This window comes from Phaseolus vulgaris, chromosome 8 (assembly GCF_051622355.1).
Source record: "Phaseolus vulgaris cultivar YP4 chromosome 8, ASM5162235v1, whole genome shotgun sequence".
NCBI lineage: Eukaryota > Viridiplantae > Streptophyta > Magnoliopsida > Fabales > Fabaceae > Phaseolus > Phaseolus vulgaris.
Genome location: NC_143505.1, coordinates 59,848,764 through 59,860,196, shown reverse-complemented (window position 1 = coordinate 59,860,196; position 11,433 = coordinate 59,848,764). Strand labels below are relative to the sequence as shown.

General features: G+C 32.1%; 2 protein-coding genes across 3 annotated transcripts; one reads left to right on the top strand and one right to left on the bottom strand.

Moving 5' to 3' along the window:
• The first annotated feature begins 62 nt into the window (after window positions 1-62).
• On the top strand, window positions 63-2,050 carry LOC137826580 (large ribosomal subunit protein uL30w). Of its 2 annotated transcripts, XM_068632592.2 has the most exons (7): window positions 63-116; window positions 230-408; window positions 507-604; window positions 694-751; window positions 1,244-1,323; window positions 1,410-1,512; window positions 1,594-2,050. In XM_068632592.2, the coding sequence occupies exons 2-7, from the start codon at window positions 232-234 to the stop codon at window positions 1,807-1,809; spliced, it is 732 nt and encodes a 243-aa protein (XP_068488693.1). In that variant the 5' UTR covers window positions 63-116; window positions 230-231; the 3' UTR covers window positions 1,810-2,050. The 2 variants fall into 2 exon arrangements, with proteins under 2 accessions (XP_068488693.1, XP_068488692.1); XM_068632591.2 differs by lacking the exon at window positions 63-116 and having other exon boundaries at window positions 223-408.
• A 2,831-nt stretch (window positions 2,051-4,881) lies between these two features.
• On the bottom strand, window positions 4,882-10,079 carry LOC137826349 (Cation efflux family protein). Its single transcript, XM_068632283.1, has 13 exons — window positions 9,454-10,079; window positions 9,315-9,369; window positions 9,079-9,211; window positions 8,840-8,895; window positions 8,380-8,494; window positions 8,187-8,244; window positions 7,979-8,097; window positions 7,393-7,512; window positions 7,201-7,302; window positions 7,045-7,117; window positions 5,875-5,942; window positions 5,461-5,521; window positions 4,882-5,384 (listed from the first exon to the last, which is right to left on the bottom strand). The coding sequence occupies exons 1-13, from the start codon at window positions 9,635-9,637 to the stop codon at window positions 5,260-5,262; spliced, it is 1,269 nt and encodes a 422-aa protein (XP_068488384.1). The 5' UTR covers window positions 9,638-10,079; the 3' UTR covers window positions 4,882-5,259.
• Window positions 10,080-11,433: the final 1,354 nt, after the last annotated feature.

The window sequence follows — 11,433 nt, the reverse complement described above, 5'->3', positions numbered from 1 at the left end:
TTTTCATGGAAGAAGCCCAGGACTGAACTACTACAAAACCCTAACTCTTCTCACTTCACATAGTTCTCAGCTCCTCCGAGAAAACCCTAATTCGCAGTCATAGAGCCAAATCTGAGGTCTCTTGTTTTTTCATTGCATTTTCGATTTCCATTTGATTCTTCCATATGCGTGACTTAGTTGTTTTGCAAGTTTTAGTCTCATTTGTTTGATTTCATTGTGAAAATGACAGAGATGGGTGAAGAAGTGAAGACAATTGTTCCAGAGTCCGTTCTGAAGAAGCGCAAGAGAGAGGAGGAATGGGCTTTGGCGAAGAAGCAAGAGCTTGAAGCTGCGAAGAAGAAGAGAGCCGAGAGCCGCAAACTCATCTACAACAGAGCCAAACAGTACGCAAAGGAGTACGATCAACAGGTGCACTCCGCTAATCTTCTCTCAACTTTGTTGCCCTAATTTTGTTTTTGTTTTGCCTTAGTTTTGAACTTGTTGTGTTTTTCGGTACTTTTTAACAGGAGAAGGATTTGATCCGGTTGAAACGCGAGGCAAAGCTCAAAGGTGGATTTTATGTGGATCCAGAAGCTAAGCTCTTGTTTATCATTCGCATTCGTGGGTGTGTATTTTTTTGTTTATATTTTTTTTCTCATATTTTATAATGTTCAGCCTGGTCTAATGTATGCAATTTTACTTTTTTTTTTTCAGTATCAATGCAATGGACCCCAAATCAAGGAAGATCCTCCAGCTGTTGCGATTGAGACAGGTATTATTTGAGTAGCTTTAGTTGCATGATGCGTCGGTTTATGTATGATGCTTTGTTCTTTTACATGCCTTGTTATGTTTCTAGTTGAACTTAATACTTGTGGTAGGATATTTTAACCAAGAGGTTGTATGCGTATGTTTTCTTGGAGAAGAAAATGAAGAGAAGTGACAAAGAGCATTTGAAATCAGTCTTCGTTATGCAATTCTGTTGTTTTTTCCTATTTCATATGTTCCCTATATAATGGGCTTTATATTTCATCATTGGACTTTGGTAGTTTCTTTTGATATTTTGTTGTAATTTAATATTGGAATATGATGAATTAACTGTCTTTTGAGGCCTTCAGAACTTATGAACTGCTCAAGTGTTTTTGTATGATTGTTTTTTTTTTGTTAATGCAAATCTGTTGTATGTAATAATTGTATGTAATATCTTCATTTTCATTTTTATAAAATGAAACTCAGTGATACAGATATTTACCTTATTGTGAAACAGATCTTCAATGGTGTATTTCTCAAGGTTAACAAGGCCACTGTGAACATGCTGCACAGAGTTGAACCTTATGTGACTTATGGGTACGCGGATTACCTTTTAATACTTATTTGAATAGTAAGATTGCTTTTGTACCAACTGAAGAGACTCTTTCCTGCCCTTTTTGTAGTTACCCAAATCTGAAGAGTGTGAAAGAACTTATTTATAAGAGAGGGTATGGAAAGCTCAACAAGCAGAGGACTGCTCTAACCGACAACTCCATCATTGAGCAGGTATGCAAATGTTCATTTACAATTTCGTCATTACTATTTTGTAGCAATTCATTGCATGCTGCTAACTTTTTTGGATGACAGGCACTGGGCAAATACGGAATCATTTCTGCTGAAGATCTTATCCACGAGATCATAACTGTTGGACCTCACTTTAAGGAGGCTAACAACTTTCTGTGGCCATTTAAGCTGAAGGCTCCTTTGGGTGGTTTGAAGAAGAAGAGAAACCATTATGTTGAGGGAGGTGATGCTGGAAACCGGGAGAATTACATCAATGAGCTAATCAGGAGAATGAATTGAGCTGTGGCACTGTTCAATCTTTTGACAAGTTGAATCACTATTTTCTTGTTGGCTTTTTTAGATCAATATCAGACAATATTTGCATCTGAAATTTTGAGAATAGCACATTTATGACTTCGATAAATCTTTTTAAGTTTGAATGTTTTTCGTTTTATAAGTATGTTCGGTATTTTTTTAATTTAAAGGTATTGCTAGTCATATGCTCCCTTTTTAATGATTAAGATTTCTTTTGGAATTTGAATTTGAGTTTTCTTTTGGGAGTCTATACAAGTATCTCAACGTTAATTAGGAACTTTTTACGTTATTTATTGTCATCTTTTTAATGATTTTTCTTTTGTCGTGTATAATGCATTTTCTTGGTCATATGGTTCATAGAGATGGTGAATTTTGAATGGCAACTCTTAGGTGAGTGGTTTATGTTATGTTAGAGTGGGTTGGAAATTTTAATTTTAATAATAACGGTTCTAATATTTTTCAATTGAGTGGGTCAAATAAGAACAATGTGTCCCTTGAGTTTTCTTGATGAGGTTGTGGTAACAATGTAGTTGAAAGTAATCAGACCACTTGTCGAAAATTCCGCAACTAATGTAGTTATATATTATTTAAAATCTTTTAACACCAAATATTGATAAGTTAAATATCATGTTACTCATCTAGCCTGAGAAAAATTGTGAATTGTATATAAAATTATTAATAGATATAAATTTTTAAATGATATTTTGAAGGCGGTTAATCAAGTTTTATTTTGATCAAGTGTATGACATTAAGCATCTTGGTAGCACTATCATGATGGTTCAATCACAAGTATTTTGATATAGACCTAGTTCTTTGGAATCCTAGAGTATCTACAATTTGAGCCCAAACGGCAAAAAAAGAGTTAAAAGTGAGTGAACAAGCTTGACGATTAATTCTAGGAAAATAAAATTTGTAAATTGTGATTTTGCTACCGTATTTTAAGAGTAATTATGAGTTGTTAGAACTCAGGGTATTTCTTCTTGACTCTATCAAGACTCTTCCACTATCAGCACCTCATTAATTTTGAAATAAACTATTTTACTGTTTTCCAAAAGCTGTTCCGACACATTCTTATTCTTTTTGTAATTCATGAAAAATGTTTTCAACAAAAAAGAAATTTGATAAAAGTTTTTCAAAATAAATTTTCCAAAACGTGTTATCTAGATTATGAAATATGTTTTTCAGAATAACTTTTGCATAATGTATTCTGGAAAGAGTTTTTCAGAATGAAAGCAAAGTAGATGAAATAGTTAGTCATTTTTCACTTTGATGAAATGCAGGAAGAACTTTGATAAGGTACAGGAAGAAACAAGATACAACTTACTGTACAGGCCCAATGCAGAGAGCAATGATGTGAACAAGTCCAGTTGGGTTTGCTTTTTGTTTGTTGGTTTTCTTCTGACTTCCATAACCTGTACCTTTTTTTTTTTCTATTACGTAAGCTCTTCTTTAGGTTGGACTTTTACTAAATTTTTTAAGGCAAATTCTTCCTGCACCATATCAGTTTTAACCTCCACCATATCAATTTTATAAATTTCCAAAACTATCCTCCTGCACCATATCAATTTTAACCTCCACCACCATATCAATTTTTTTAATTTCCAAAACTACCCTTATTCCAAATTAAAAAATCCAAAATAATAATTATAATTGAGAAATAAAAAAATACATGCTGGAAAAAAAATTCTGAACACAACTAAACTGGATAAAAAAATTCAGAATTCAAAAATATGTTCCAAAAATTGAAATCCAAAATATTTCAGATAAAAGTTTCAAAAATAACTTTTCCCATTTTTGTGTAAGGTTATTTTCATCATTTAGGAAGGATATTTTTGTCATCTTCTAGAGCTGATTAGGTGCATGCTGAAATTTTGGAGGGAGAAATTGCCACAACTCTTTAGTATTTATTTTTGCAGAATGTATGATTATCTATTCTGGATTTTGATTTCTGGAATAAAGGGTATTTTCGAAATTTTAAAATTGTATTGGGTGCAGGTTCAAAAATGTTGGGTGTAGGAAGAATTTGCCATTTTTTAACTCACCTACCATTCACTCTGAAATGTGTTTTTTTGCAATTTGTTGGTTCAGTATGGATTCTGGGCTACTCAACTGGCAGACAAATTCTCCCTCCACCTATTTTTCCCTTAAACCTCCATATTTATTATAAAAGATTGATTTTAATCTTTATAAAAAATCTAAATAATCATAAATAAAATATAAATTCATATTTTTAAATAATCTTAATTGTACCCATTTTCCAGCCGCATACCCCCTTCCAACCACAACATTTTCATTCCTCTTCGGCTGCAACATTAAACGTCACGAATATAACTTTTTGAGTTTTCTACCATACAGAAACTTATTCGATCAAATTAGCCCTAATAAAGGATTTTATTTTTCATTTCACTGTTATCGTGACAATCTTGTAATAATCCAGTCTGGTCATTTTATATAAACAAATTTTACTTGTGAACTAATATGTCAATTTTCAACTTCTAGTTAGCCTATTGTTAGTTTTGTCAATCACGCTCTAAATTGTTCAATCTATATGTTTCTAGTGCGTTAATTTGAGAAGTTATGGTAGTATTTAGAAACATATTCCATGCTCATTAAGGTAGTGTATCCGTAGGAGGCATGCATGATTATCATCTTTCATCACTACAGTAGTCCATAAAGGTGATCGATTGAGACTATAGATTTATGATGGTGGTGAACTACCTAATAATTTCTCATAACCATTCGATTCTTTTGTATTTATCCTAATCAAGCAAAATACTAATTCCATACTATACTACTCTTACCAGGCCAGCCAAGTGTCAAGCTTCCAGAACGATCATCATATTACCTCGATATAGTAATAGAAAAACTCATGGTTGATAATAATTACACCTTGCGATGGACTCTGTCTAAAGCAAAGGCTATGCTACCATTCAATTGAAATTTCATGCAAGCAACTTTGTCCACCATAATTCGTACTACATTGTTAATTATTAACTAAGACTCCAAATTATAAGTCATTGATTAAACTGGCATATATGATATGATGACTTTGTAATATAGGGTCAAAAATAATATATTAAAGAATGCGTTAATAACATACCTCAATTAGTTTTTACTATGAACTATGATACTTGCTGCAAGTGACAGGAACTGCGGAACACAAAAAAGTTACTGTCTATAATTATTCATTGAACTTGGCATTGTTTAATATATATTACATGCCTTATGGTCTTTCACACTGGAGGTTGCTCTGATGTCACCTTTCGGCGAAGAGGAAAACATGAGTACTTGTGCACTAATGTATCAAGATCTGTCCAACTTGAGGCATGTAGCTCAGCTTCGAACGTCCTTCAGAATTCATGATACTTGATAGAGCCAAATCAATCTTTCATAAATGCTCTGATAATATAAATGAATATGAATAGGGTGTTGAATCTATTGAATCTCTGTTGGAGGATTGTGGGCCTCAATATCAACATGCCGAATACCAGGCACAAGATTCTGGATCTCCTTCTCTAACCTATCTACTTCACTTCCTAAAGCTGTAACAACTTCCTCACCTGTCACATCTTACAACTGTAAGCATGCAATTACTTAATCAGTGAGACTATAAAGATCAAGTTTAGTGGTGCATACCATAATTTGACATAATATTCATCAGGGCAGTATCGTCCTTCTTCTTTGTAGCTTCACGAAACTGTAAATAAACTTGGCTGTTATGAAACTTACATGTCTAAAGATTATAAACCACACAATGACAGGGAAGCCGCACAATAGAACTATTGTTGAATGATCCAGAAAGCTGAAAGGGGGAGGTAACCTACTACAGTAGTCAGGCCCAAACAGCCAGAATATATTATTGTTTAATGTGAACTAATGCCCTAGGATAGTTTTCTTTTCATGCAAGCTAAAGAGCATTCCTATTTTGCTAGCATGTAATCAAAAGCAGCAGTAACTGAATAATATTATAATACTAATAACAGCAGCAGAACATAGTAGCATATTATCAGAGGTTTTACCATGAACATTATAAAAGCATATCTACACTACCTGTCTTGCCCACTCTCCACGTCCAGTCCTTTTAAGATAATTTTGGACCACCATCTCTCCATTAAAATCTGTTTTTATCAAGAATGATCAGATTAACATCATCATGCTTAGTTGTTAATATCACCTGAAATTGACATCCTTATGATATTTGAATTTATTATATAGAAATCTTCAATTTCAAGTATGTTTGAGCTATTTATTTAAAAGTAATAAAACATTTTTTAATTGTAAATACTACAATTACTTAATTAAATTAGTTTTGGGAGTAAAATAAAATAAAAAAATCCCCAAAGGCAGTTTTAATGCCTTTGCCATAAATTATAAAGAGTAGCTTCCGAAAAAGTTATACCATAAAAGTTTTTTTCCCATCAAAGTGAATTACACATCCTTATCCGGCTATTTTGACTTCTTAGTACTAATTCAAATAGATAGCAACAATAGAAACATTGAGAGCACATAAATAGTACGATATATAAGTTGAAACCCGAGAACCATAAGCATATGTTTCAAATAACCAAAAAATTGCAATGAAAAATATAGCAAACCATTACGACAGTAGGATGTAATATATATATATATATATATATATATATATATATATATATTGGATCAAGGAGATTGTTGAAATAAAATAAGACATTTAATTGTCTTTGAATTGATATAGAAAGATGAGATGGAATGGAGTAGAATAGAACATAATGAAATGAAAATCCATTCTATTGTTGGGACTTTCGATATTTTACAATGGAATGAAACAAAATTTCCATTCCATCTCCTTCCTCCCAAATTATAAAGAAAGAAAAGAAAGGGTAAACAATGGAATTAAGTTCACAATAATTTCTATTGTATCCCATTGTCATTTTACCAACCCAAACAAAGGAACATATTGCCACTATATTTCATTTCCCTCCATTCCATTCATCCAAACATAGCCTTCATGTCAATAGCTGCCGAGACCATGCATGGTAAACTTTCTTTGAAAATTTAAATAAATATAATAATATCATTCAATTAAAAAAGTGCCTTTTCATTTTACAAAAAACAAACAAATGGGCCATATTTTAAATATAGGTTTTTTAGAATTATATCCCACAACCCTTTTTTTTACACAAGAATTATATCCACAACCTAAACCACATTAAAAGTAGTAACAAAGTTCAGAAAGGTAACCTATTTCCGCCTTAAATCTGAAGAATCCAGGTCCAATAACTTCACTTTTGCAATCATAGAGGGAGTCTACTACCTGAAGCACAAAAGTTAACTTAGTCAAATGAATGCTATAAAGTTATTATGTGATTCCAATTGAAACTAGCAAAAAGCTTGTACCGGGTCGTTTTTCAAAAATTGAAGTACTTTCTCCATATCATGGTCATCCATAGCTCTACCAATCAAAGCATGTCGGTTTCTCTGGATAAGAAATATGGCTACCTGCATGGTTAATTCAGCATGGAATTAAAATTAAATAGATACCACTCCAAATGCCTGGGGAATTTTTGCTGACTTCTGAGCCCTTTTTACCATTCCAAGTAAGTTGCCAACTACAATGGAACCTATAGGATCATAGATGGCATTTCCAGTAACATTCACCGCAACCAATGATGCCCCAGCAATTAAAAGGCCAGCGACTGCAGCACCATCCTGCATATTTTGCTACCATATGAGTATGAAAAACCAGACAAAATTTCAATTTGTTAAAAGAGAGGTTTAAAAACTAAATATAAATCCGTGTTCCAAAGTTCATTAAAGAGAGAAATATGCAACTCCTCTCAGCAATACAAGCTTTAAGTCACTCCTCCCTGTTTCTTTTTTTTATGCAAAATGACAACAAAAATACATACTCTTTAACATGGCCCTTGGGCAGCATAAAAGTTGAAGATTGAATAAATAACTACAAAAAACATACCAACCTTCAAATAGCTACTTCTGAGCACAAATGCAGCCAAATATGTAAAGCAAAAAAGTAATGCAATCTATCCAGAAATCTTATTTCTAAAATGAGCCCCCTCCTCCCCTTTAAGAAAGATCCATCAGCCATTCTTGTTTAAACGAAGTACACCGGAACATGTTTGGGAACTAAAGATGAGCAAGTGCAACAAGTTATCACCTCTGTCATCACAGCAACAGATGTAGGATCATGGCCACGCCAAATATAGTCTCTTAATTTCATTCCCTCTGCAGCTGCACCTTTCTTAACAGCTTGTATGGCAACGACAAGAGAAGCACCTAACAGAAAATGCCCATTGAAAAAGGAAAGGACTGAAATAGACAAAGGAGAATAGATTGCACCCAGATTTAATTGCAGACAGCAGTACCTTCAATGACAAATGAACCACATATAACCAAAGCTGCATGATGCATATTCTCAGGGGGCTGAAAAAGAAAGTCTCAAAAGTCAATAACTTAAATAAGAGAAAATTCACACAAGAATAAAACAAGCAAACTGACAAAAAAATCCGATGAAAGAAGTTAAATTTTTTATTTCAAATATCCAATTTGGATAAATACCTGTGCAATCCACAAGTTCTGAACTCCATTTACAACGGTGGCACCAGAACCAAGACAAAATATCCCAACAGCAGATATCAAGGACCAAACAAATCTTTCCTTGGAATAGCCATAACTACAGAAATAGAAGACACAAGCATCCATTTAACACAACGATAAAATTCCAAATCCATGCCCATGAAATACAAATGAACGGAAAAATAAATTATTATCATATTTTGAGTCTAGTAAGATTTTGCACAATTAGTGATTGAAGCACTATTCACAGAAATCATATTCAACTGCTAACCAATAATCACAAATTCATATTTCATTCCTTACATAAACAATAGTTCCTGAATCAGAGAGCATGCGAAGGCAATGTATATTCAATATCAGAAATAATCTCCATATTGAGTACAAAACAAACAAATTGGTAGCCAGTGGCGACAAATAAAATCAACAAAACTATTTAACTCACGGATGAATAGCATCTGGTGCACGTCTTGAGCTACTTAGTCCATAAGCCAGTAGCGCCTACAAAATAAGTTATTGAGCATATATCAGATTGTCGTTTGTTTAAGCATCACACAGTCCAATGTGAACTCCCCAGGCCTTGCTTCAATAGGTTTCTCCATATGAAGAAAAAAAAATCTAACAATTTTTTCCCATATAGACTAATAAGCTAAAATTAAGTTGACAAGACAACATAAAATATACCTGGTTTGCAAAATCGGCAACTGAGTGGACGACTTCAGCTAACATAACATGACTAGAGGAAGTTAACCACACTCCAAACTTGAGTGAAAAAACAAGAAAGTTACACCACAATGCAGTTTTAACAGCTCGCTGACTACAGTAACACACAACGAACAGAATCAAGTGCAGCCAAATTAGGGAAGCATTGTCGTGACAAATTAAATGAAATTAAAAAAAATTAAATAAACCAAAAGAACCTGTGGCGATCGTTGAATTCGATGTTCTGAGCTGGCTTAGCTCTGGTGAAGAAACCTAGAAAACCAGAAAGACGTGAACGAACGAATGAATCCATGTAAGATGAGACAACGAAACTATAAAAAACAGAAGTGAACATACTGCGATGAGCATTGAAGGCGACAAGAAGAAACTGTTTCGGTTTCGAAGGATGCGGAAACGAAGGAACAATAGGCGGCGGGCGGTGGTCCGGTTTCACGAATACGACGGAGAGGGAGCGGTAGGCGGCGGCGTGGTAGTGGCAACGGCGGAAGCGGGAGCGAAGGAGATTGTAGGATGTTCGCATTAATTCAAAACGATTGACGGAACCCAGCGTTAGTGGCAGTGAACGAATGATCGAATTGCGAAACTATGTTATGGCAAAATGAAAACGAAACGAAACTAGGGCTTTAAGCGACTCTATCACTATTCAGTGTCGTTGCGTGTGAAATGAGAAGTGAAATAGCACAATGAGGTGAAGGAGAAGAAGAAGGAACGAAAGTGATTTTCTGCCAATTATAGCTCTTCTTCTTCTCTCTATCTTCAACCACTGCAACTCTGAAACGCACGCACCATCACACCCAACGCAAATCAATCTTTTGTTCTTAACAACTTTTTTGGAGAAAGGTTTTTCACTTCGGGTAAAAAGTAACTTTGATTCTGAAAAAATGTAGTAGATTATCATCTAGGACATGAAAATTCAAAAATTGTGTAATTTTGTGTATAGTTAAATTCAGTTAGATAAAAACTCTTATGTTAGAAATCTTTATATGAAACTTTGACATCGTTCAAGTAATTATTTGTCTGAAAAAAATATTATTATTATGAATTTAGTTTAACTGTATTTTCACACAAAAATTCATACCTTTTAAAATATATAAATACATTTGTTTGAAATTATTTTTTTTGAATAAATGAACATTAAAATTTTAGCTTTTCATTTAGATAAAGTATATAAAATATACAAAATTATTTAAATATTAAATCATTATTAAAAATTAAAAAAATTAAAAAAAATAATATTGATAATTTGTTATAGTCGACTTTCCATTAAAGTTATTTTTATAATGTTAATGATTGAGAATTTTTTGTCATTTTCTTCTATTAAGGTTAGTTGAAAGTGTTTTTGGTGAATATATGAAAAATAATTCTATCAAACTACTAATAAAAACTAAACATTTTCCGTAATGATAAAATGTTTTTGACATCAACAAAAAGTAATTACAACAAAATTAAATGAAAAAAAAAATAATTCACATAAAAAATAATAGCTCTCTTAATATTATTATTTGAGAAAATTTCAATTGATATCGAACAATAAATAATAGTGATCTATAAAGAAAATTAGATTATAAAATAAATTTTATTAATATCAGTAAAAAAAACTCTAATCAACTCCAATTGAAAAATTGTCAATTGACAATGTTTTAATCTTAATCAAATCGATTATGTCTCAATTGTTAACGAGAAAAAACATAAATTTGATTCAAATTATAATTTTTAAATAAAACTTAAAATTATCTAATTTTAAATAGTTCAGTTACTCTGATAATATTCTAAAATATTAATTTTGTTGAACTTTTTTTTTATCAAAACAGCATAGTCATAAATCAATTCATTTTTTTTAAAATAATAATTATTCTCTTAAAATTTTCTATCCAATAAAACATTTTCAAATTTCAAGGTCTTTCAAAAAAATATTAATTACTTTTGGAATTAATATAAAAGTAATAGCTAAATTTAAGAACTAAAATGACAATGATAAACTCCAAATTCCAACATAACATTAGGTTGTGTCGCATGGAAATTTTTCTAACAAGAGAACTTAAGTCACATACAAAATACAATTATTGTAATTGTTTATAAGTTTTACTTTTTCAGGCTTTGGTTAAGCTCAAGTTTTAAAACATTTTTCTATTCACTTAAAAACTTTGCTCAAAATCTTAAATTATACTTCTAAAAAATAAGCAAATTAAAGTAAAAATACATTCAAATTATATTTAAATTAAAACGCATCATAAACTGCTCACTTTAAATCAAGAATATATATATATGTCCTTGCATTTCTATTTTGTGCAATTCAGAAAAAATAATCTCAAAATA

Excerpts from the sequence above, each read along its gene's own strand:
- LOC137826580 (XM_068632591.2), top strand. The coding sequence starts at position 223 with ATGACAGAGATGGGTGAAGAAGTGAAGACAATTGTTCCAGAGTCCGTT. Across the intron at positions 1,324-1,409 it reads GAACCTTATGTGACTTATGG|TTACCCAAATCTGAAGAGTG; the intron begins GTACGCGGATTA and ends CCCTTTTTGTAG. Across the intron at positions 1,513-1,593 it reads ACAACTCCATCATTGAGCAG|GCACTGGGCAAATACGGAAT; the intron begins GTATGCAAATGT and ends TTTGGATGACAG.
- LOC137826349 (XM_068632283.1), bottom strand. The coding sequence starts at position 9,637 with ATGCGAACATCCTACAATCTCCTTCGCTCCCGCTTCCGCCGTTGCCAC. Across the intron at positions 7,513-7,978 it reads CTGTTGCTGTGATGACAGAG|GATGGTGCTGCAGTCGCTGG; the intron begins GTGATAACTTGT and ends CAAAATATGCAG. Across the intron at positions 5,385-5,460 it reads GAATATTATGTCAAATTATG|GTGAGGAAGTTGTTACAGCT; the intron begins GTATGCACCACT and ends AAGATGTGACAG.